At 33.7% G+C, this 24,735-nt stretch overlaps 1 protein-coding gene across 1 annotated transcript; it reads left to right on the forward strand.

The window, feature by feature from the left end:
* The first annotated feature begins 800 nt into the window (after positions 1-800).
* LOC111710042 (solute carrier family 13 member 5) lies at positions 801-23,473 on the forward strand. The gene is made up of 17 exons (XM_023484054.1): positions 801-863; positions 5,507-5,634; positions 5,701-5,806; positions 6,448-6,563; positions 7,006-7,134; positions 9,206-9,267; positions 9,836-9,883; positions 10,244-10,329; positions 11,412-11,493; positions 12,408-12,495; positions 14,074-14,128; positions 14,459-14,529; positions 15,961-16,009; positions 19,027-19,072; positions 21,002-21,204; positions 21,357-21,466; positions 22,021-23,473. The coding sequence occupies exons 2-17, from the start codon at positions 5,513-5,515 to the stop codon at positions 22,178-22,180; spliced, it is 1,533 nt and encodes a 510-aa protein (XP_023339822.1). The 5' UTR covers positions 801-863; positions 5,507-5,512; the 3' UTR covers positions 22,181-23,473.
* Positions 23,474-24,735: the final 1,262 nt, after the last annotated feature.

The following is a 24,735-nucleotide window of genomic DNA, read 5'->3' on the forward strand; positions in this document are numbered from 1 at the left end:
TTCTAACTTTAGTATATTTTAACTTTTGTATATTCTAACTTTAGTATATTCTAACTTTAGTATATTTTAACTTTAGTATATTCTAACTTTAGTATATTTTAACTTTTGTATATCTTAACTTTTGTATATTCTAACTTTTGTATATTTTAACTTTTGTATATTCTAACTTTTGTATATTCTAACTTTGTATTCTAACTATATAAAAAATATGATTTGATAGAAAAGATAGAAAGATAACAAAATAAATAGCTTTCTACAAATAAGTTGAAGATTTCAAAATATGAAAAATCTAAAAAAATGAAGAGGCCTTACTAGTTCACTTGTTTGAATTGTTATTTTCAAGCAAGCAGTCTCCATAAAACACTTAAAAAGTCATTTGATTTTTTTATGAGTGTTTAAAGGGACTGTATACGTAATTTTAAGTGACCCTTCATGTAAATTGGGGAATGTCCAATTCACAACGCACCCTTATCTGATCAATAAGTTGAAAGATAATGTCGTTCTTCTAGCTTGTAAAGCCTTTCTTTTTGCCAATTTATTCCACTGTTTCTAAATCCTAAATCCGTAAGATCACATTGTTAAGAAACTCAGATTCAAAATTTTCAAAGAAAATGACGAATTTTTTCAAACATTCTTGGCTAGAGAAAGCATCTAAATGTACCGTTGTGAATCCGACATACTACTTGAAATTGAGTCTCCAGTCCCTTAAAGCTGTCAGTGGCAGTACTTGAAATTGAAAAAATAACTGCCAGACAAGATTTTATAATTTTACACATTTCAAATCCTCTGACAAGTATTCAGTTCCACGTGTATTGTCGACTACTGCAGTTCTACCAACTGTTTAAAAGGATTTTGATAAAACGGTGTTTTTTAGATACTTTAAAATATTGTTTCATGGTAGATAAAGATACTGGTATATATAGATAGTGCAAACTATCTTGGCTGTAATAAAATTCTCTCTGACATTTTTGCAATTGATTTTATAGTTTATATAAAATGTGCAGACCAGATTTTACGATTGAACGCCGTAATTGAGTTATAAAGTTCAGAAAAGAAGGGCTCGGCAACGATTCTTTTCTAGATTTTAAAATTTCATTATTTAGCTATATCCCATTTCATGTTTTTCTATATTTAAAGATAAAATCACAATCAAAATTCTGTTCAATAATTTTTTTGTAAGTTTTCTTTACTAATCCTAAATTACTTCTCTGTTTGCACAAAGCACTCTTTATCCGTCCTTGCTCTGTACTCAAGTTCATATCAGTCCTTTCTTTAACTTCCTTTATTTACGACCCTGCTCTAAACTCCACTTCATATCAATCCTTGCTCTGAACTCCCCTTCATATCCGCTCTTGCTCTGAACTCCCCTTTATATCCGCTCTTGCTCTGAACTCCCCTTCATATCCGCTCTTGCTCTGAACTCCACTTTAATTCCGCTCTTGCTCTGAACTCCCCTTTAATTCCGCTCTTGCTCTGAACTCCCCTTTATATCCGCTCTTGCTTTGAACTCCCCTTCATATCCGTCCTTGCTCTGAACTTCCCTTTATATCCGTTCTTGCTCGGAGCTCCATTCCATATCTGTCCTTGCTCTAAACTCCTTTATTTCCTTCCTTGCGCTGAACCATCATTTTTATACGCCCTTGCTCTAAACTCCCGTTCATATCCGTCCTTACTATGAACTTCCCTTCATATACGTACTAGCTCTAAACTCCCCTTCATATCCGTCCTTGCTCTGAACTCCCCTTCATATACGTACTAGCTTTGAACTCCCCTTCACATCCGTCCTTGCTTTGAACTCCCCTTCACATCCGTCCTTTCTCTGAACTCCACCTCATATCCGCCCTTGCTCTGAACTCCTTTATTTCCGACCCTACTCTAAACTCCCACTTATATCTGTCCTTGCTCTGAACTCCCCTTCATATATGTCCTTGCTCTGAACTCACTTTTATAAACGCCTTGCTCTAAACTGCACTTCATATCCGTCCTTGCTCTGAACTCCCCTTTATATACGTCCTTGCTCTGAACTCCCCTTCATATCCGTTCTTGCTCTAAACTCCACTTCATATCCGTCTTTGCGCTAATCTCCTTTATTTCCGTCCTTGCTCTGAACTCCCACTTATATCCTTCCTTGCGCTGAACTCCACTTTTTATACGTCCTTGCTCTGAACTCCTTCTCATATCCGTCCTTTCTCTGCTCTCTTTACTCCTCCATATCCGCCGGCCCCACAGCTCGAAACTGCTTGATACATCCCAGATTTGAACTTGAAATCTCAGTAAACAAGACTCCGTTAGGGAAAGCAAACTTGTCATTTACACTATTTTAATTTAATCTGTCTTAAGAGATAATTCTGGTGATACATTCACATCGCTCGTGCATCCTTCATACAAGATAAATAAGGATAGTTTTATAGTAGAGGGACTGTAGTTCTGTTTAGGAGTTTATTTATTAATTTGATTATAATTATACTTGCGTACGCTTTGAAAATAACAGGTGGAAACATTCTTTGATTTGGACAAAAAATGTCAAATTTATTCATAAATTACCCATCTGACAATTTGTAAGAACAGTTTTGAATTGTCCTATTTTTATAAATACTAGCACGTGGCCTTTTTTCATCCTAAAATGCTTTTATTTATATAAACTCCGAGATGCTAATCTTGTGAACTTGAAAATGAAATCTCCTTCCCATTTATCGTATTCCCCTCCCTCCCTTACCCTTTTTCATCGCAACCTCATTCCTCCTTCTTCTTTCTCTCTTCCACCTCCGTGTACTTCTCTCTCTTTCCATAGGGTTTCCACGAAATGACCCCATTTTTTGCGCAAAAATTGCGTAATTTTCGCGCAATGTGCGTTTTTGCGAATTATTTTGGCGTAGTTTGCACAAAACGAAAGGAATTGACTCTTTGCCACAAACTCTGATTTTCTAATCACTATATCTTTGGAACGAAATGTTACAGACCTTAGATATTTCAAACTATAAATTCTGTTAAATTAAATAATCAGAGTTTGAAATATCAAAGGTTTACAACATCGGGTTCTAAAGATATTGGGGTATAAATATTTGATTTTGTTACAAAGACTCAATTCCTTTTTTACGCAATTGACCAAAATTGAAAATTTTTAACACAGAATAAAACATCTAAAGGTTCATTTAAAAATGTAAATACAAACAAAATTATAATTATGCTACTCTGAATTGGTTACTTTTAGTAACACAAACTTCAAATTGTGAAACAAATATTAATAATAAAAGAAATTAGAAAATTAAAAATTGAAAATTGATGCATAGTTTATTTTAAAATCGTCGCAACCTTTGATATTTCAAATGTTGACTACTTCTAGTCGATTATGCATATGATTGAAATATCAAAGGTGTATGCCCACTGAGATATAGAAAATCCCGAGTCATCAAATTTCTATACAGCTTCAACTTTAAAGTGTATCACCGCCTTGACCTTTGTATCTACCTTTTTTCTAAGCTTTGACATATTTTAAAAATGCATACGCGTCTGTTTCTAGCTTAAGTTTGAGTAGTTGGCAAAATACTGCTCAATTTTTGTGTGAGAGCGTGCACATCTTGATTGGCAGTGTGCCATCAGGTTGCAAAATAGAGTTTTAAGCCAATGAATTGGTTCCCCATTAAGCATTGCAATTATATTCCAAAAAGTGCAATCTCATAGAAAACTAATTTATACAATGAGAATTTGTCTCGCAAAATTGCGCAAAAGCGGAATAGCGCAATTTTGTGCAAAACAAAGTTTGCAAATGATTGCGCAAAGTGCTATTTTTTCGCGCCAAAATGTAGCGTAACGAAAGCAAAAATTTGCGCTTCTCTTTACATCTTCTTTTTTAACACCCCTTCTCCTTCATCTCCATCTCCAAATCTCCCTTTTATACTCACCCCTTCTCTATCATCTCCATCTCCTCCTCCACATCTCTGCCCACCTATTCTCATTTATTTTTGTCTAATATTGTTCCAAATCTTCCCACCCCTTCTAATTCATCACCGTTATCTCCCTCCTCCCTCCTACCTTATTTCTACCCTACCTTCCTTTCCTCTTCTCCATCTCAAACCTGTAATAAATATCGGGCTACACGATATTCCATAAATTTTGCCGTACGTTGTACATTATTAAAGATCAATGTTTGTATACCATTTATTCATTTGAACTGCGTTCTAAATGAATACTTAACATGGCTTAATCATGTGATGACATATCCTCAATTACAACTATTCCTGATTGTGCTGTAATCGCGTAACATGATTTGCCTTAAATCATGTGTTATAGATAACGACAAAGGTATTGTAATTGTGTCTATTTGGTTTCGTTGAAACATACAAATAGAGATCATACCTTGTTATATGGTAAAGATTGATATAATATTGAATAATTGATGGATAAGTCGCCAATACTTGGGTCCTTGTGTGGCATTTAGAGTTAGAGAAGGGCTGGATAAGTAGCCTATGCTTGTGTCCTTGTGTGGCATTTAGAGTTAGAGAAGGGCTGGATAAGTAGCCTATGCTTGTGTCCTTGTGTGGCATTTAGAGTTAGAGAAGGGCTGGATAAGTAGCCTATGCTTGTGTCCTTGTGTGGCCTTTAGAGTTAGAGAAGGGCTGGATAAGTAGCCTATGCATGTGTCCTTGTTTAGAATTTAGAGCCTGAGTGGTAGCTAGATTGATAAGCTACTCTTGTGTCCATTTAGAGCCAGGTGAGTTGTGTCCTGGTTGGATTGGATAGCGTACGGGTTGTGCCTGGACTGCTACAGTTTGGGGGAAGAAAACTTTTAAGAGTACGGCATTCAACAACATACCAACCCTCCTTCCCCCTTCTTACCCAATTCAATCCTTCTCCTTCCCTCCTTTTGTTTCCTATCCCATTACCCCCTTTTTACTCCTCATACTTCTCCTTCCCCCTCCTTCTATATCCCGCATTGCATGCTGTGTTAAATTATCCAAACAAGATTCAAAGAATTTTTAAGAATAATTTCATATTTAGAAAATTCAATTGTCAGTCATCGACATGTCATGTTCTTTAATTGCATTTGATGGATAAAGACGCATTTTATGCACACAAAAACAGAGACATTATATTTGACGCAATAGTGTACTAATTTACCATATAAAACTTAAGAAATCTTAAATTACGCAGACAGAATGGAATATGATATAAATAATCTTAAAATAGATTAAAACTTTACATTTTTAGATCTGCGAGGGAGAGGGTTTATACCAACAATTTGCTAATAAAGAGAACTGAGCAATTTCTTCAAATTCTAATTTCATAATCTTTATTTTTGAAACCTAACGTCGAAGACCTCTAATATTCAAATTTGCGAATACTGCTAGATCTAGAAGTCAAAGCTTAAATGCTAAAGCTTTGCATAATCAGGTTCCAAAGATATAGAGATTCAAAAATTAGAGTTTGAGGCAAGTGTTCAGCTTTTTATCATACAACTGCATAACAGTTATGTGCTATGAATATCAAATATTGAGATTTATTTAAGTGTGGAATGAAGTGGTGGGTAAAGTTGGTTCTCCAGGTTGGAACTCCATTGCTCTTCTCTCCATTCCTGTTCACATCAAGCACTGCATTAAAATGTGCCTTCGTGGTTCTAGTAATGGCGGTTTATTGGTAATTATTAAACTTCATAAATAAAAAAAATAAAATTTATTTCCTTCATTTCATTTTGAAATTTAGGACTTTAGAGCTAGCTCCACTTCCAGTAACTTCAATGTTTCCTGTTTTCATGTTCCCATTCCTTGGTATACTAGATACCAACACTACCTCTACCATCTATCTCAAGGTATACCCTGGTATACTAGATACCAACACTACCTCTACCATCTATCTCAAGGTATACCCTGGTATACTAGATACCAACAATACCTCTACAATCTATCTCAAGGCATACCCTGGTATACTAGATACCAACAATACCTCTACCATCTATCTCAAGGTATACCCTGGTATACTAGATACCAACACTACCTCTACCATCTATCTCAAGGTATACCCTGGTATACTAGATACCAACACTAACTCTACCATCTATCTCAAGGTATACCCTGGTATACTAGATACCAACACTACCTCTACCATCTATCTCAAGGTATACCCTGGTATACTAGATACCAACTCTAACTCTACCATCTATCTCAAGGTATACCCTGGTATACTAGATACCAACAATACCTCTACCATCTATCTCAAGGTATACCCTGGTATACTAGATACCAACAATACCTCTACCATCTATCTCAAGGTATACCCTGGTATACTAGATACCAACACTACCATCTATCTCAAGGTATACCCTGGTATACTAGATACCAACACTACCTCTACCATCTATCTGAAGGTATACCCTGGTATACTAGATACTACCATCTATCTAAAATTCTGCACATACAACTATTTCACCACAATGTATACCATTTTATGCAGGGAACAAACATGATGTACATGGGCAGTTTGATGATGGCTCTAGCAGTGGAAGAATCAGGACTGCATAAGAGAATTGCTATTAGAGCACTCCTGGTGGCAGGAACTGGAACTAGCAGGTGTGCATAAAATCAGCCCCCAATGGTGCCATAAGCCCCCCCCCCCGCCCCATGTGCCGGAAACTGTGGATATCGAGATCAATGCTTGATCTCCTTGTAATGTTAAGCTTTATTTGACATCCAAGAAAGTCTCTAAAATTCAATCAATCAGAGTGTCGTTTGCAGAAGCCAATCAGAAACCGAGAAATTTACGCGTAACAATGATGGTTTGAACCCAAATGGATATCCAGAAAGAGAAAATCAAAAGTGTTCACAGTGTATATCGAGATTAAGCAATTTGGATGAAAGGTATCCCGGGCAAAAATTCCCAGCTCTGGACGAATTCCTGTAAACATCCTTTTATTTATTTTATACAATTCTGACACGGTGCACTGAGTAAACTTGTTAACAATTGACAGCACTTAAAGCAGGTCAAAAAATAAAAAGTCTGATTATATTCCAGGATTATGTTTGGGTTTATGCTTCCAACAGCGTTCTTGTCTATGTGGATTTCCAATGCTGCTGCTGCTGCAATGATGCTTCCTATAATGGAAGCTGTTTTAGAGCATTTAAATCTTAAACACAAACACAGGTTAGTTCCTTTATAAATACAAATAAAAATGAGGTAACTTAGATAAAGCATGGTACATCATCAAAGCACGAGTCTTCAGAGATTACTGTACAGACTTTATATTCAGTCTTTTTTCTTCTTAATTTCCTGGTACTCTCCAGTTGTGATCTTGAGTTTTTTTCTCCGGATCAATTACTGTACCTTATAAAACCAAATTAAGTAGAAAAGTCCTTATTGATCCCTCATATCGTCATGTTGATAGGTTTTTATATAAAAGTCTGATCCTTTGTAGGTAACCATATGTATTCGACAATATATCTATGTGCATGCAAACCTTATAGAATTAGAATTAGCACCTAAGTGATTATGATTTTGATCTTTAAATATGTATATCTAGTAATTTACTCCTAAATTTATTTATTTTCCAACAACTTTTTCTGAATATTCTTAAACCCATCTTTATAGAGCTGTTTCGCTACTTAGCGATTTCCCTAAAGACCTAATATATATACCGTGTGGTATTTCTCAGGACCGGATCGTAAGACTCCCTTCTCTCAACGCTCTTCATAATAAAAAGGATGATAGTAAGGTTCCGAACGTTTATTTCTCTGAGCCTTCAATCTAAATAAGTTTAATAAACCCACAGAAAAAGCTTTGAGTGACAAATCATACAACTACAATAAATAATTCACTCAGGCATTAAAAAACTGTGGCTAGGAACCAATAAACACATATACAAATATCAATCATATTATAATCAAACCGACAAGCATAAATATATATAAAAATAGTTACCTCAGTGATCCCAGAATTCTGAACACGGCTAATACTTGCAAAACGAATAAACATATACTGACATAAATTAGTTACTATTCCGCGAGAAATCTTGCGTCTGCGCAGTCGGACTGTAAACAGTTCCTAAACTAGTTCTTTCACAATACATTCCGTACAGATCTTCAGGGGGAGCTCAGAAATACACAGGGGCGACAAACAGACTTTCTATACGCAGCATGGCTCGCGTAACAAGAGCATGTCTTCAAGCTTTTGAACGAAGGATCTCCCCTTTATCCAAGCTTAAACTTAGTTCTGAAGTGTATTTGATGTTGTTTAAATCAAATAGCTTTACTTGAAAGTTAATAAATTACTTATTAAGTGAAATGGGTCTGTTTACGTTGCACAATTGCTGTGTCTCATGTTCGATGCGCTCTTAAAAGTCATAGCTTGAGTTTAAAAGTCGACTTCGTATTCCAGAGTTTTCTGATTATCACTGTACCTGAGCCCGCGAATTAAAATTTTAAGCTTAAGCCTTATAGTTCCTTAAACCCGACTTTAAGACACAATCTTCTACCCAACTCTCACGACAGCTTGTGTCACGTAATTGACAGCTGCAAGATCTTCGGCTCGACGTAAGGAGGCCCAATGAAAATGAAACCGACCTTGGTTGGTTTAAGTGAAGAAGAAGGCTTAATATTGAGCCTTGTTCTCATAAAAACCCAGAATGCGCCATTTTCTGCCATGAAAATCAGCCAAATAGAATATTAAACCAGTTTTTAACTCAAATCTGTGGAAAATAAGATGCAGCTTGAATCCGAAAGCTCAAGTTGTAAATAAGGCCCAACGACAGCTTAGACACGAGCCGTATTTTCCCGAAGTTTTTAAATCGCGGGCTCTGGTTCCAGGGAACTGCAAAACTGTAAGAAGAAAGTCTGCATAAATTCCGTTCAGTCGTCTCTGAAGTCCCATGAGTTGTGGATTACCCTGTATGTCAGTATAGAGTAAACATACAGGGTTACCCACAAAGGACGAGACTTCAGAGACGATTGTACGGAATTTGATGAGTCCGTTTTCTTGCATTCGGGTTTCCTTGAAGGCCAAAACTGATGGTGTTTCTGTGCTTAATCATTTAGTTAACAATCAAAATAGTCAATTGACTACCAAAACCAAAAATCAAGCTTTAATTCGTTATATTTTTAGAGTTTCGGGTCGTCTTTACGGTTTCATCCTTTGTGGGTAATTCTGCATGTCACACATTTGTCTTTCCTCTATGACCCTCATCCATGGTGCGTCTTCCTTTAATGTCGTCTCTATTTAGGACAATGATGCTTTTAAGTGTTGCCTATGCTGCAAATGTTGGAGGAACAGGAACGATAATAGGTCACATTTTCTTTATCAAGGAGTAACATAAGCTTTACATTTTTCAATGTAAAAAAGCTATGAATAATATCTACAATGTTATTTACTTAATAACTATATAAAAGAATGTTATGCTGTTCTCTTTGTAATAAAATAGTATTCAAGAAATAATTAAGGAGAAAATAAAATTCAGAACGTCCAATATCAGAAATATGATGTGGTTATGCTGCATATGAACAGATTTCTTAGAAATGTTTTCGATAAAATCAATAGTGTTTAACAGAGGTGATTCTTTCTTTATTTCATTATTTTCTCAAATTTCTTATTTCAATCACAGATTTTCTCAAATTTCTTCAAAGGGTGTCTTAGCAATGTAATTATCTAGGAAATCTGGCGAAACAATTTAGTTTGACTAAGTTTAACACAATAGAGGACTGAATAAAATTATCTTTTTTAAACAAAAGAGTTTTTTTACAACCTGTAAAAACTGTAAAAGCCTTTGTCCTCCTTGCCCGCCACTCCCTTTAAATAAGTATATCAAATATTCAAAATATCCTCTATCTCAAGATCATAATTAGGATTTTTTTAGGAACTCCACCTAATATGATTCTAATGGAGTTTCTGCAGCCATATGTAGGTAAATATATAGGTTCCTAGGTTAGAAACCCAGCGTTGCCCGGGTTGATCATAGTTACTTCCACCGTTTACCCTTGCTTAGTCTTAATTTAGGATTTTTTGCTATTTTTCCCTATAAGAGTCGACCGACCCAACTTTGAATCTCAAAACCAAGCTAGGAACATTCCCGTGGTTCTCCCGAATTCCCCAATCAAATCGATCATGCATGGAGTTCCTGAATAAAATCGGACATACAAACAAACAAACAGAGATTACTGCTTTATATACAAAGATACTCATGAATGTGTTTTGTTAAAGGGGAGGGGGGGGGGGGAGAAGGGGTATTATTTATTTCATGAATTTTTATCACTTTTTTTTATAGGCCAACCATTGAATTTTGGAAGTTGGATTCTGTTTGCAGTTCCTCAATTAGTTCTAAACCTTGTATTCGTTTGGACAATCCTTCAGGAATATTTTTTATTTTTTTTATTTTTTTATTATTGCATTTTTCAACCATGTTGTCAATCTTATCAGTTAGTAAATACAGGGTTACCCACAAAGGTTGAGACTTGATCGAGACGACCTGAAACTCTTTTAAAACAACGTTTAAAGGTGAGTTTGAGTTTCTGCCCTAATTATGGACTTTTAATGGTTATCTTTTAAGATTTTGCAGAAAGAAACGGAACCATCGATGAAAGAACAACGTTTGAATTAATTCTGTACACTGTACACTGTACAGTGTACACTGTACACTGTCAAATGTACACTGTACACTGTACACTGTACACTGTACACTGTACACTGTAAACTGTACATTGTACACTGTACACTGTACACTGTATACTGTACAATCGTCTCTTGCCTAATTCGCTTATAAAAAACAAATAAAATTTGATGCTAAGACGCCATAAATTTAAGAATTTAGGCTGAACCAATCTTTCATGTCGTCTTTGAAGTCTCATCTTTAGTGCAGAATAATCTTTTGCCACAAACTCAAATTTTCTAATCCCTATATCTTTTCAACTTAATGGTTTAAACTTTTGATTTTTCAATCTTAAATATTTAATCTTACAGAAATCATACAGTGAAACCCTTAATAACGAATACATCGGAAGAATTTATCAAATGTCGTCTTTACAATTTTTCAATGAGTTTTATACTATATTACGTAAATTTCAGTATTTGCGAAAATAAATAAATAGCCATGAATATGCGCGAATAGTTTTAAAGAGTTCCATATAATCATTTAATTAAAAAACTAAATATCTGCAAAATGCCATTATCAGAAAGTGAAGAATACAACACTTGATGAATTCTTTCGATGTATTCGTTATTAAGGGTTTCACTGTAGTTTAAAATATCAGAGTTTGTGGCAAAGTCTCAATTCCTATTTTACATCCTCAATTTTAATAAACAAAGACAATACCAGAGAGTTTGAAGGTCGTCTTGATGAAAACAAAAATTTTCAATGAAAATTGAAATTCTCACTGTCTCTTTTACTTTTCTATATTTTGATTTTAAAAGCAGAAACAAAATAATGAAAAATATAGATTTACTTCCTGGGATCTGAAATCCGGTTTCTTCTCTACAAACAGCAAACTCCTGATTTAGGAGTAAAAAATATATTTCTAGGTATACAGAAAACTGTGGAAGGGAAGTCGACATTTAGAAACAGTTAAAGTGTATTTGATGTTGTTACAATGCAAATAGTTTACAAGTACTTATTAATTAAATTAAAAAGTGAAATGAGTCTGTTTACACTGTATTAATTGCCCCATCTAATGCTTATTTGACTATTTAAAGTCATATCTGGAGTTTAAAAGTCGTCTTCCTATTTCAGAGTTTTCTTGTTTTGTTGTATTTCTAGATAGATACAGAATTTGAATTTGAAATCATAATTTCATTAAACTTTAATATTTTAATAACAATGAATTATTTCCTATTTTTGTTCACTTTGTCCAGATTTTGTGGACTAGGAATTTAGTTCAATGACATAAAGACGACATTTAATAGTAGATCATAGATAGTGTTCCTCTTTTAAAATAAAACTCGAGAATATAATAGATAAATTCATGAAAAATATGTTGATTCTTACCACATAAACAAACGTATTTAGGTTTCTTTCTAACTTTTTCGGGGTTCTTGAACACTAGAATACTTTAGTTAAATTTACCATTAAGTTTGCTGCATCGTGTGAACTACTGCCTGGTTGAATTATCGTTCAAGTGCACTCCAATGAATCATTGTTCAATAGTCCTTTTGATGCAACACCTTTGTAACAGAGTTAGATGTCTAGAGAAGAAATGTAAAAGTCTGCACAATCTGGATTCTGGACATGTTTTTTTTTAATGTTTTTACAGAGATATATGAGCTGAAAACTTTATAATGGTGGATATTGAGATCAATGCTTGATCTCCTCTTTTTCTTAATCTTAAGGTTACATAATGCTTGTTCTCCTCTTGTTATTAATCTCCAGTTAATCAACCGGTCGGGATTAAGGATATCCCATTCAAAAGTTCCCAATTCTGATTAAAATATTTGTTTAGAAAAATATAAATCTCTTGGTCCGATGTCTTTTCACGAGAAATCAGTTTTATCCCTCTTCTCTACACTTGTCCTCATCTGGTTTACCAGGTACAGGGTGTCCCAAAAAACATGGGAATTCAGTGACGAATTCGATATCGTCTTTTTAGATAATTCTTTGATTTAGTAAAGTGATACCTACTGAGAAAGCTATAATTTGTAAGAGTTTCGTCTGCTAAGTTCACATTTTGTTTGTTTATGTTTTGACTGCATACGGTTGTACTTAGTAAAACAAGAAAATTACAGTATACAAACAGAGTAAACTTGTCCGTCTTCACTGTTCATCTTGCAGAGACATTATAGACACACCTTTACAGCCATTTACCATTTTCATAAAATAAACTCTAGCAGACATAATAATATTATGGCTCTTGAAATTAGGTACTACAATGCTAATTCATAACAAAGACGATATCCAATTCGTCACTGAATTCCCATGTTTTTTGGGACACCCTGTATATACAGAGATATTGAAGACGACTTTCTGAATATGATAAATCCGTTTTTATTCTTGCTTCTCCTGATTTTTCCATAAAATGCTTGATTTTTCAGGTTTTTCCATTATTTATTTTTTGCTTTTCATTTCTCGTTCTTAATTTTTTTGGTTATCCGTTTTCTGCTTCAGTTTACTTTTTTAATTCTCCTCTTTCATTTTTACTTTTCTAATTCTCCTCTTTCAACTTTTATTTTTATTTTTCTCCGCAATTCCTTTTCTGTTTTATTTTTAACTTAATATTTCTCATCCTTCTTTTTTCGTTTTCCTCTTTCTGCCTTATTTTTCTATTTCTACTCTTTCATCCTTATTATTATTTTCTCCATCAAGGATAAGATGTCTCGCTCCTGGAAACATTTAATCAAGTTATTTCTTGAAACGTCCAGAGAACTAGAGAACCGAAAAATTAGAAAAACTTTCTCGTATAAACTTTTAATATGTTTACTGTGCAGACTGCGTAGATGGATTTACCCAGGGAAATAACGGAAATGAAATAAAAATGTTATACAATAAAGAAAGGATCAGTCTTACTTATAGAAATATTTAGACATTGTTGGACTAAAATATATTATCTAAGTTTTTGTGTTTTTGAGTCAATGCATTTACGATGTACATTACAACACTATAACAGGGTACCACTACCTACAAATAAGGGACGACCTTAAAAGCTTTACATATCAGATCTGAAATTAAAATTAGGTCTCCTGTCTCAATTTAATTAAAATTGTAAAAATGTTGTGTTAAAGATCAGCATTTCAAATGGTTTGGTAACTTTTTGAAAATTCTAGTCTCATTCTTAAAGGGAGTGTTCGCGAAAAATGAAAGGGGGTATAGGATTAGGGCAAAAAATAAGCGCTTTTGATCGTTCTAATCTTACTTCTATCTGTTGCGTCTATAAGGAGAAAATTGTTAAAAACGACTCATGCTGAATAACGTAGCGTCCATACAAACTAAGATAGTTGATCATTCAACTCGGATTATAAAATAATCAATTTAATTCCTAACAAATCATTCAGATATGACAACCAATAGTCAACCATTATTTTTATACGCATTCATATAAGTTTTAATTTTTGTGGGTAGCCCTGTAATCCGGCGGGTATTCGTGATGTAAGAATAATCACAATTCGCTTAAGGAATCCCGGATTTATGCCGGGTTGGGCAGAGCTTCTGCAATCACAAAATGCCCAGGTAAAAATTCTAGAAGACGACATTAAGATTTCCAGGTAAAGGCTCAAATGGAAGACGACATTTATATTTCCAGGTAAATTTCTATAAGAAGACGAAATTAAGATTGAACCTTGATAATATGACTAATACAAGCTAGACAAATTTACAGTAAAAATATGTCCGAGTAGAAATTCTTTTTTTGGCGACATTTATTACTTTGCAGAAATACATCATATTGAACATAACAAAAGTAAATTTCTACACTGAACAAAATTGAAATGTCTTTTTGAAGATTTCAAGCAATATATTTGTCAAAATTAACTTTTATTTGCTACCTTTTGATTTTTTCAGGGTAAGACGATAACCATAGGTTCAGCATCTCCAACCATCCTGGTAGTCTCCCTTCTCTTCCTCATACCCAGGAACCATCCTTACCTCTTTACCATTGATAATTTGCTCAAAAGTAAACAATTCCATTGGGAACATTTTTGAGAATTGGGGATAATTTTTTCAGAAGTAAACAATTCCATTCTGAACATTTTGAGATTGGGAATTGGGATTTGCGGCAGAGGTGTATATTTTTTACCTCTCTATACCAGGTAAATGGATTGTTCACTTACTTTACATTACAAATATTTCTCTAAAATTCTTCTGTTTAAACCATTATGTGCCCATTTGATTAGGGTTAACAAATTTTATCATAATTTCATGAATTCTAATTTATAATTAAATTTTAAACATTCAAGGTTTTTTTTGATGTAATTACTTATTCTATATAAAAAAATATAATAATTGAATTATAAAACTCAAAACTTTAAGATATGGTGAAATTTTCAGTCTGGAATTAAATTTTAGGAGTTGGAGAGGTCGCTGAACTTTTTACCAACAGTTCAAATCCTGAATCACCGAATCAAATCTTTATGAATTTGTATATTTGAATCGTGGATTCAAGATTTGAACCAGCGGTGGTTGGTTCAGCGTTACAAAGTTGACAAAAAATGTTTATGGTTATAGCATTATTGAAAATGCTTTTTTCTTTCTTTAAACAGAAAAAAAACTAGAGAAAAAAACAGTTCCAGTTTTGCATGTCAGCCAAGAGTTTCAATTCCAGCTTTTTCCCTCCTGGGTTAGATTTATTCAATAAACTGTTGAATGAAAACAAAAATAAAAAGTATTTTCAATTTAAGCATGCAACATGTAAAACAAAGAATATATTTTTAAACTAAATTATATAATTTTGCTCACAACTTTGACAGAGAGTAACAAAAAAAAGGTTCGAAAGTTCCATGTCTGACCCAGGGGGCGGAAACGTCATGTATGTGTGTCAGTACTATATAAAAGAGTGTGTGTAAGTAATACCGAACCGAAGGCGTGTACAGTTATAGGTATATACAGTACATAAGAATCTTTGTATTTGTACAGTCTAGGAGAGTACATTTGTTTATTATAAATTGTTTACTTAAAAATAAGTTTAATATGCATGTATTATATTATTTAAATATTTAAGTCAAAACTATAAGCAAAATTTACATGCAAAGAATATAACTTGATTAAAGTTTACAATAAACTACTCGTTATTATATATTATTTATTATTGGGGAAAATGGTTGGATTTGACATGCAGGCAAAATTATTCATCCCTTAATCTTTGCAGCCTGATAATTTAGTTTCGGCTTTCCCGATTCAATAAGAAAATACAAAGCCGAAACGAAATGTGTATAGCGTTTTTTTTTCTAGATTGCGCAAAATAAATTTTTAATGCCCCGCTTTATTCATCTTGTATGAAGTTGTATGAAGTTATATTTAAATTTAATGTAAGATACATTTTGAAGTAAAGATGTTTGGAACTATAGGAACCCGAAAGAAAATCCAGATGCTGGAACACTCCTCACTTGGGAACAGGTTCTATTTTTTTTTATAGGAATTTTGTCGATTTATGTTCTCAAGGAACTTTAAATGTAATTTCCATTGACCTTCCATGTGCAAAGATGGCAATGTACGATTGACAACGATACCCTTGAAACCTTTCTCTGGTCAAAGTTCGATCATTCCAAAACTGCAGTAGAGAAACCACAATTGAAAATAATTAGTTTTAAACATTGATATCCAATTCATTTTTGATAAGACTATAGCTTTGAAGGGTACCGTTGTGAATCTTCCATTGCCATTTTTGCATGGAGACTCACTTTGAACAACTACGTTTACAGTGCAGTCCCCTTATATTTTATTGGAAAGAAAACCCCTTGAAAAAATGTTGAGATTGTATGAGTATAATGCTGTTTTAAGATCAGAATAAACTGAAATACAAGACGGTTTGTGATAAGCAGGGCTACCCATACAGGATGGGACTGTAAAGACAACTTAAACTCTTTAGATATTAAGACTTCAGGTCAATCAAGTCTTTTGACCTTGAAAGTTGAATGTGGTATTTAAATGGCTTATTTAATGGTTTGGCAAAGAAAGAAAGAAGCTTACAGTTGCTGGGAATCATGAATCTAAGAAGACAGTATAAAATCCGTACAGTCGTCTTTGAATTGAAGTTGCATCCCTTGTATTTAAGGTTATTTTAAAATTTGACGTTCGTTGCATTTCAATGATTATATATATATATTTATAGCGTTATGTAAAAAGAAAGCCCCCCGCCCACTCCCAAAATTTGAAAGGATTCAAACATTGAATGTGCGTGAATAAGTAAATAATGCTGTACATCCGGAAAGTAATGAAAAGTAAATAATGCTGTGCACCAGGAAAGTAATGAAAAGAAAATAATGCAGTAGACCAGGAAAGAAATGAAAAGTAAATTATGCAGTACATCAGGAAAGTAATGAAAAGTAAATAATGCAATAATGCAGTAGATACACCAGGAAAGAAATGAAAAGTAAATTATGCAGTACACCAGGAAAGTAATGAAAAGTAAATAATGCAGTACAGCAGGAAAGTAATGACAAGTATATTATGCAGTAGATACACCAGAAAGTAATGAAAAGTATATTATACAGTAGATACACCAGGAAAGTAATGAAAAGTAAATAATGCAGTACACCAGGAAAGTAATGAAAAGTATGTTATGCAGTAGATACACCAGGAAAGTAATTTAAAGTAAACAATGCAGTACACTAGGAAAGTAATGAAAAGTATATTGTGCAGTACACCAGGAAAGTAATGAAAAGTATATTATGCAGTAGATACACCAGAAAATAATGAAAAGCCTGGGAATTATTCTGAACAATATTGATATTCGATTCATTATTGAAAAGCTAAAGATCAAGAATAGTTAGACAAAAGAAAATCTACGAATGAATGTATTAATTAAAGAGAATTTAAGAGAAATAAACAATATTTTGTATAAATAAATAAATATTATAGTACAAGGTTATTCACACAGGATGAGACTTTAAGGGAAGACCTAAAACTTGAATTAAATTTAGGTTTCTATTCTAAATATAGCCTTTTTTGGTATGTTAAATACGTTAGTAAAGATATAAACAAGTTTACAATAGCAGTGAACCTGAATTTTAAGTTACCCCCCAAGTAAAGATGGTAAATCCCGATTCACAACGGTACCCTCAAAAGCATGTTTATAATTTTTAACTGTGGTTTCTCTACAAAAGTGGCTTGCACATTTCTACTGCAGGGAAACCTACGGAAATAATCAGAGTTAGCCACTTTTATACTATTATATTATAAAGATTTATTCACACACAAAGATATAAATACATATATAAATGGTGTGGTTTAAATTTGTTTAAATAAAGTTTTGAATATATAGCTTTACAAAAGAAAAAAGAAAAATATGCAAAATTATGCACAAATAGACGACATTGATCTTTACTTATTACATAACTTATTTATCATTTCAGTTATTACGTAATCATCGAATCCTTCTACATATAAATTATTCGTTCTTTTATTTAAAAGTTCTTGTAAAACCGAAACTTTCCATGCATGGTCCAATGGGACATCAAAATATTTCATTAGTTTCTTAACTATCATTTTACTATAGATCAGAAAGATTTACAGAACAATCATTTGCAATGGAAAATAAATTTCTGCCAAGAACTGATGTGTTAAGGTCATTTTTGCAAAAATTAGAAAGAAATCTAATGCAAAGCTTAGAACTTGCTTCAATAGTTTCATAGAAAGACACACATCTACTAGCTAACATAGTTTTAAACCAGAAAAAATTATAATATATTCCACATCATTAATCAGGGTTTTAAGGGTACCGGTGTGAATCGGGTATTGCCATCTTTGCATGGAGTGTCACTAGAAATTACATTTACAGTCTCTTTAAGGAAAGTGAGACATTAACTGTTTTCTATAGTAGAGGATAAAGGACAGTAAAAACAGAACAGATATTAGAATAGAAGGGAAATAAGACTGTCCCTCGGTATGAATTTGTTCAATCCCTTTCAGCCTGAAAAGGAGTTCAAAGTGTACAATTATATGCAGTACATCACAGTAATACAGTATGATTCCTGGACATACAATTTCTTTTTTACAATTTTTATGAAGTTTATGCTGTAATTAACTTGGGAATGAAAAGTAAAGCCTATGCTGAAATAAACTCTGGAATGCATGCCCGCGGTTTTCAGAGTATTGATAAAGAGAAAATTAAATAATTTTTTCAAGAATTTTTTTTTATAAAAAGATGATGCAGGGCCCAAAAAGTTATATAGCACAAATTTGTGAAGTAAACCGACAGTAAGGAAACAGTACAACCAAATGGCGGTTTTACACTTTTTTTCCACGTAATTCCACTCTATAGTTATCTAATCTCTTTGACAGTAAACTATCAGTATAAGGATAAAACTGTCTACTGCAGGCTGACTAGACTCATAAACTGAAATAAAGATCCCCCATTACACTTAGCATTCTATACCATCAACTGTAATATAATATTTTATTGAACTATTCAGGTTCGAACCAGGTTCCCTTGGGGGATTATACTTCTCATGGGGGGAGGTAGGAAAATATTAAAGATATAAATTTTTAAAAATTATTAAAGCTGCATCTAAAATTTAAAAATAGTTAAATTATATCCTTTTACTGTTTTTACAAATAGATTTAAATTTTTCATGCTCCCTATATAGACTAATAAAGAATATCAGCCCAATTGCATCTATAAACTTGTTCAATTCAATAATCTCCATTACCTGGACCGGAAGTATATATACAAATATTCAGCTTTGCAATGTTAGCAATAAAAAAGTTAGGACTGGAGGAACTGGAGTCAAGAAACAAGTATTAAAGTTGTCATTAGTAAAACCAAGAAACAATAATCATGCTTTTAATTTAGTAAAATGTTTCCCGTTCTAAAGTATTTTCGATTCCCCCCCCCCCCAAAAAAAAAAGATGGCACTTGATGAAGTGAATAAAATGATTAAAATGATTCTACTGCAACAATTCAACTACAGTACTTTTCAACTTTCATTTTATTAATGCTGCAAAAATGGAACACTTATACTACAGGATGTCCCAATAAACATGGTGATTCAGTGACAAATTCGATATCGTCTTTTCAAATAATTCTTTGATTTTGTACAGTTATACCTACTGAGAAAGCTGTAATCAGAAAAAATTTCGTCTGCTATGTTTAAAATTTGTTTGTTTATGTTTTGACTGCACACGGTTGTTCTAAGTAAAAAAAGAAAATTACAGTATATAAACCATAGATATAGATATAGATATATATCTAGGATATAAACAGAGTAAACTTTTCCGTCTTCACTGTTCATCTTGCAAAGACATTATAGACACATCTTTCATCTTTCATCGTTTTCATAAAATAAACTCTAGCAGACATAATAATATTATGTCTTTTGAAATCAGGTATTACAATGCTAATTCATAACTAAGACGAATCGAATTCGTCAGTAAATTTCCATGTTTATTGGGACACCCTATACCTAGGGCTGGGCACGTTCCGACCTTTTTAAAATCGTTCCGTTCCGTTCTAGAACGAGGGCCTTCAGCTAAATCGTTCCGTTCTCGTTCCTCTTTTTTATCGTTCCGTTCTCGTTCCGTTCCGTTCCGTTCTGAGTAGAAGAACGGTCTTCCTGTTCCGTTCCGTTTTTGGCGTTCTTAGTTGAAGAACGGTTGCATCCCTCTTGTTCTGTTCTTAATCAAGAACGTTTCCATCCCCCGTTCGTTCTTAGTAACGAACAATTCCATTCAAGACAAAAGTTTTATAGAAAAGAGTTGGTTAAAAAGTAAAAAATTGCAATTTTTTTTTTTAAGTTCCTCACGGCCGTGAATAATACTTTAAATTATATATTTTTAATTTAGGGTTAAAAGAATAAGCTTAGATAATTTCTGGGCTGAGCAATGTATAATTTTGTGAGAGCGGGGAGAGGGGCGGGATCGGCCTTATATGTACGATATACAGAAATTATAAACTGAAGAACATTCCTGATTTAAAATGCGTTCCCAACTTAGAATGAGTTCTTGATTATAAGAACGCGTTAACGATTTTAACCGTTCTTTTCAAGAAATTCCTGTTCCGTTCCATTCTTTTACTAATCGTTCCAATATTTTTAAGAACGCGTTCTAAGCGTTCATTTTTTTCGGAACGATGGGATCGTTCTTGATCGTTCCGTTCGTTCTTGGGAAAGAACGATCGTTCCATCAGGAATGCGCCCAGCCCTACCTGTACCTCGACTTGAAAAAGCTCGAATACACTATTTTCTCGAACTAGGATATAGACTGGCAAATTCATTTTTCAATCTATTTGTTAACAACAATTTGCACAGCACTAGCAATTGAACTCAGCAATGTTTTCTTTTATAAGGCTAAAAATAACAAAAGAATCATAGTCTTCCGCATGTTCTACAATAATCCAAAAAAGTTTTCCATAAAAGCAAATGAAAACCTTAAATTAAGAATTTGTTCCAGGTTTTGCACTGGCAGAAGGATCTAAAGCATCGTGTCTGACTGAGCTAGTTGGAAGTCAGCTGAGACCCCTCTCTGTTCTCCCAGCGCCTCTGGTCCTCATGGCACTCTGCCTGATCACATCAGCTGTGTCGCAGATAGCTTCTAACTCTGCAACAACCAGCATGGTTCTTCCAGTTGTTTTAAACATGGCAACTGTATTACAGGTATAACTATGTCATCCATCAAAAAAATAAAAATTTAGGTAATAAAATCATTCGAAAAAGGAGACTTCGAAGGTTATTTCGCCGGGGTCATGCTGGCCCTGCGGCTGCACCCCCTCCCTATTGCATAGAATAAACGTCTAATTATTGTTAAGGTGAACCCGCTCTACCTGGCTCTAGGTGTAACACTGACTGCAAGCAATGCATTTATGCTACCTGTCTCCACCCCACCAAATGCCATTGTTTTCTCTTCGGGTGGGATCAGGTAAAACATCAAGATGTATTGAAGAACACCTTAAAATCCAGATCTTGGAGAGTAACTGAAAGAATTTTTAAAATGTCGGTTTCTTAACCTACTGATAATGGAATGCTGCAGATATTTAGATTTTTAACTGAACAATTGTATGAAGCTCTTTAAAACTGTCCCCGCATATTCATGGCTATTTATCTATTTTTACAACTTATAAATGAGATTTAGGTATAATAGAATGAACCAATTGAAATATTGTGAAGACGACATCTTACATACTCTTTCGATGTCTCCGAAGCTCTTAGTTTAACTGTATGACATTTTTATTCTGTTGACTTTCCACATTAAAGGGATTACCATAACACAAGTTCTGACTTGAAGAATTATTTTATCTTGTGAGTCCTAGTGCAAACAAAAGGAGTACATGATGATTCAGCATCAGTTAATGAATTTATCTGTTAAAATACTTTTATTTCCTTTCGATTTAAAAAGAATGATAAATTAATATCAACCTTATCTTATTTTAATATTTCATAAACACTCTCTTAACTTATGAACCTGTTGTGTAGGATCCTGGATATGATCTGTGTTGGTATCATGTTAAACCTCTCCTCCCTGGTGGTAACCTTGCTCTCTCTCCACACTCATGGTACTCTTCTCTTCAACCTGGAGCAGTTCCCAGCTTGGGGGAATATTACGCTCAGCGCTGGGACATCCTGCATAAACTAGATGTAATCTCCTCCCAGTAGATGTAATCTGCTCCCAGTATCTGTAATCTACTCCCAGTATCTGTAATCTACTCCCAGTATCAGTAATCTGCTCCCAGTATCTGTAATCTACTCCCAGTAGATGTAATCTGCTCCCAGTATCTGTAATCTACTCCCAGTAGATGTAATCTGCTCCCAGTAACTGCAATCTACGCCCAGTATCTGTAATCTACTTCAAGTAGATGTAATCTACTCCCAGTATCTGTAATCTACTTCAAGTAGATGTAATCTACTCCCAGTAGTTGTAAGCTGCTCCAAGTATCTGTAATCTACTCCTAGTAGATGAAATCTGCTCCTAGTATCTGTAATTTACTCCCAATAGCTGTAATCTGCTCTCAGTAGCTGAAATCTACTCCCAGTAGCTGTAATCTACGCCCAGTATCTGTAGTCTACTTCCAGTATCTATAATTTACTCCCATTATATGTAATCTACTCCCAGTAGCTGTAATTTACTCCCAGTATCCGTAATCTACTCCCATTATCTGTAATCTACTCGTAGTATCTGTTATCTATCATCAGTATCTGTATTCTTCTGTCAATAGTTGTAATCTACCCCCCCAGCACCCTTTTTTTACCCTAAAAAAAGACTTGGGCATTGAACGTTTTTGATTTAAATTCTTTGGTAGAGTCAACTCAAAATATTATTGCGGTGATCGTTCAATATCCCATTTCAAAATTTGTCAACATGTCATTTAAGAAAAATATTTTTGAGCCTCCATATCCTGATAAACTATTGATAAACTATACCGGTGAATTGTGCTTCAAAGGACATAACAAAACTTTTTTCTTTTTGCATTTTTATCTAAGATTTTTATCTACAAATGTGTTAAGATTGTCCCATGAAATATGCAAGATGAGAGGCGACTTGAAGATCGTCTTTGATATTTGAAACAATTTTCTAAATTTGGACAAAATCCTTAATATCTTCAGTGACTCTGACAGCAAAAAAAAGACAGACGACATTTTGGAATTGCTATGTTATTTTGGGCATTTTGTGTAAAAGTTAACACATGAATTTTGCATCTGAAATTTATTGGTTGAGAATTGAATGCTACTAACCATTTCAAAGATCAAAGACGATATTCAAGTCGTCTCTCAACAGTCATGTTTCATCGCTATCTATGAGTCTGCAGCCGTGTGGCTGGCTATAGGGAATATAAATACGAATGTCTTATTTTTTATATAGATAACTCTTCACGGCATTTAAAGGAACTACAGGGTTACCAACAAAGCATGAAACTTCATGACGACTGTGCAGAATCCATACTGTCTATCTATCTATCTGACATCAGTTTAAGAAATATATAATCATGTATCCAATAAACGGCAAAACGGTTGAACTGATCGGGCCCAAATTGCGTGTTACCTCACATGTCACCATTTCAAAATTTGGCCTCCAACAAGATTCGATTTTCTTTAAATTTTTAAAATCCCAGAAATTTTCTTTAAGATCCGCGAATTATTTTTGATTTTGTTTTACAATGTATATACAAAGAGAAAATGTTCACAATTGAAATAAATAGCCTAGTTTCCTTTTATTTGTAATTTCCAGCAATTGTAAACTTGTTTTTCTCTTTGCTTCATCATTAAATAAGCCAAAACAAGATTATATTCAAGGAAGAAGGCTTAATTTAACCTTGGAATTGTCGGATTTAAAGATTTTCAGGTCGTCTTTACAGACAACAGTCTCATCCTTTGTGGGTAACTCTGTAGAAAAAAGAACTCAGTTTTTACTTCTTTTCGCTTTGTTTTGATTTTAAGAATAAAGATTTGAATGAATTTGTTATTTTTCAATTAATTTGTGACATTTAATATTTAACTAAAGTAAATTGCACGTTAGATTGAAATCTCAAATATTTTGACCATAGCTTCGTGAGGCGCTATCAAGGGAAGAACAAACAGGTTTTAAATTGAAAAATTGTAAACCAAAACAATTAATCTTACTCGCTGTAAGGTCGTTTTTGACCAAGATTTTCTCCGGCGGTGAAACCCAACATTTCCTAGCTCAGGCAAATTTGTTAACATCCTTCTCGTGTGGTGATCACGTTTCAATTATAGTAAAAACTTAAAAATTTCGTGATTTTCAGTGAACAATAAATCTTTGTGAATCTAATTGTAACCAAACCGTCATTTTATTTCAGAAGTTAAAAAACGTTGTTTTAGCACTGTTTAATAGCCGGCATATCCCCTTTTAACCCTTTACTAGTAAGAACATTTCATAATACAAATAATTATCGTAAACATTAAATATTCAATTTCTCATAATAATCATCGTTAATCGTACTTATTTACAGGATCGATATATAAAGATATTTCTGGTACAGGGTGTCCCAATAAACATGGGAATTCAGATATCGTCTTTTTATAATAATTATTCATGATTTAGTATAGTGATACCTATACTGAGAAAGCTGTAATCTGTAAGAGTTTCGTTTGCTATGTTCACATTTTGTTTGTTTATGTTTTAACTGTATACGGTTGAACTTAGTAAAACAAGAAAATTGCAGTTTACAAACA

The sequence above is a fragment of the Eurytemora carolleeae genome, unplaced genomic scaffold, assembly GCF_000591075.1.
Source record: "Eurytemora carolleeae unplaced genomic scaffold, Eaff_2.0 scaffold423, whole genome shotgun sequence".
Classification (NCBI taxonomy): domain Eukaryota; kingdom Metazoa; phylum Arthropoda; class Copepoda; order Calanoida; family Temoridae; genus Eurytemora; species Eurytemora carolleeae.

Coding starts and splice junctions, on each gene's coding strand:
- LOC111710042 (XM_023484054.1), top strand. CDS start 5,513: ATGAAGTGGTGGGTAAAGTTGGTTCTCCAGGTTGGAACTCCATTGCTC. Junction 7,135..9,205: donor AATCTTAAACACAAACACAG/GTTAGTTCCTTT, acceptor GTCTCTATTTAG/GACAATGATGCTTTTAAGTG. Junction 21,205..21,356: donor ACATGGCAACTGTATTACAG/GTATAACTATGT, acceptor ATTATTGTTAAG/GTGAACCCGCTCTACCTGGC.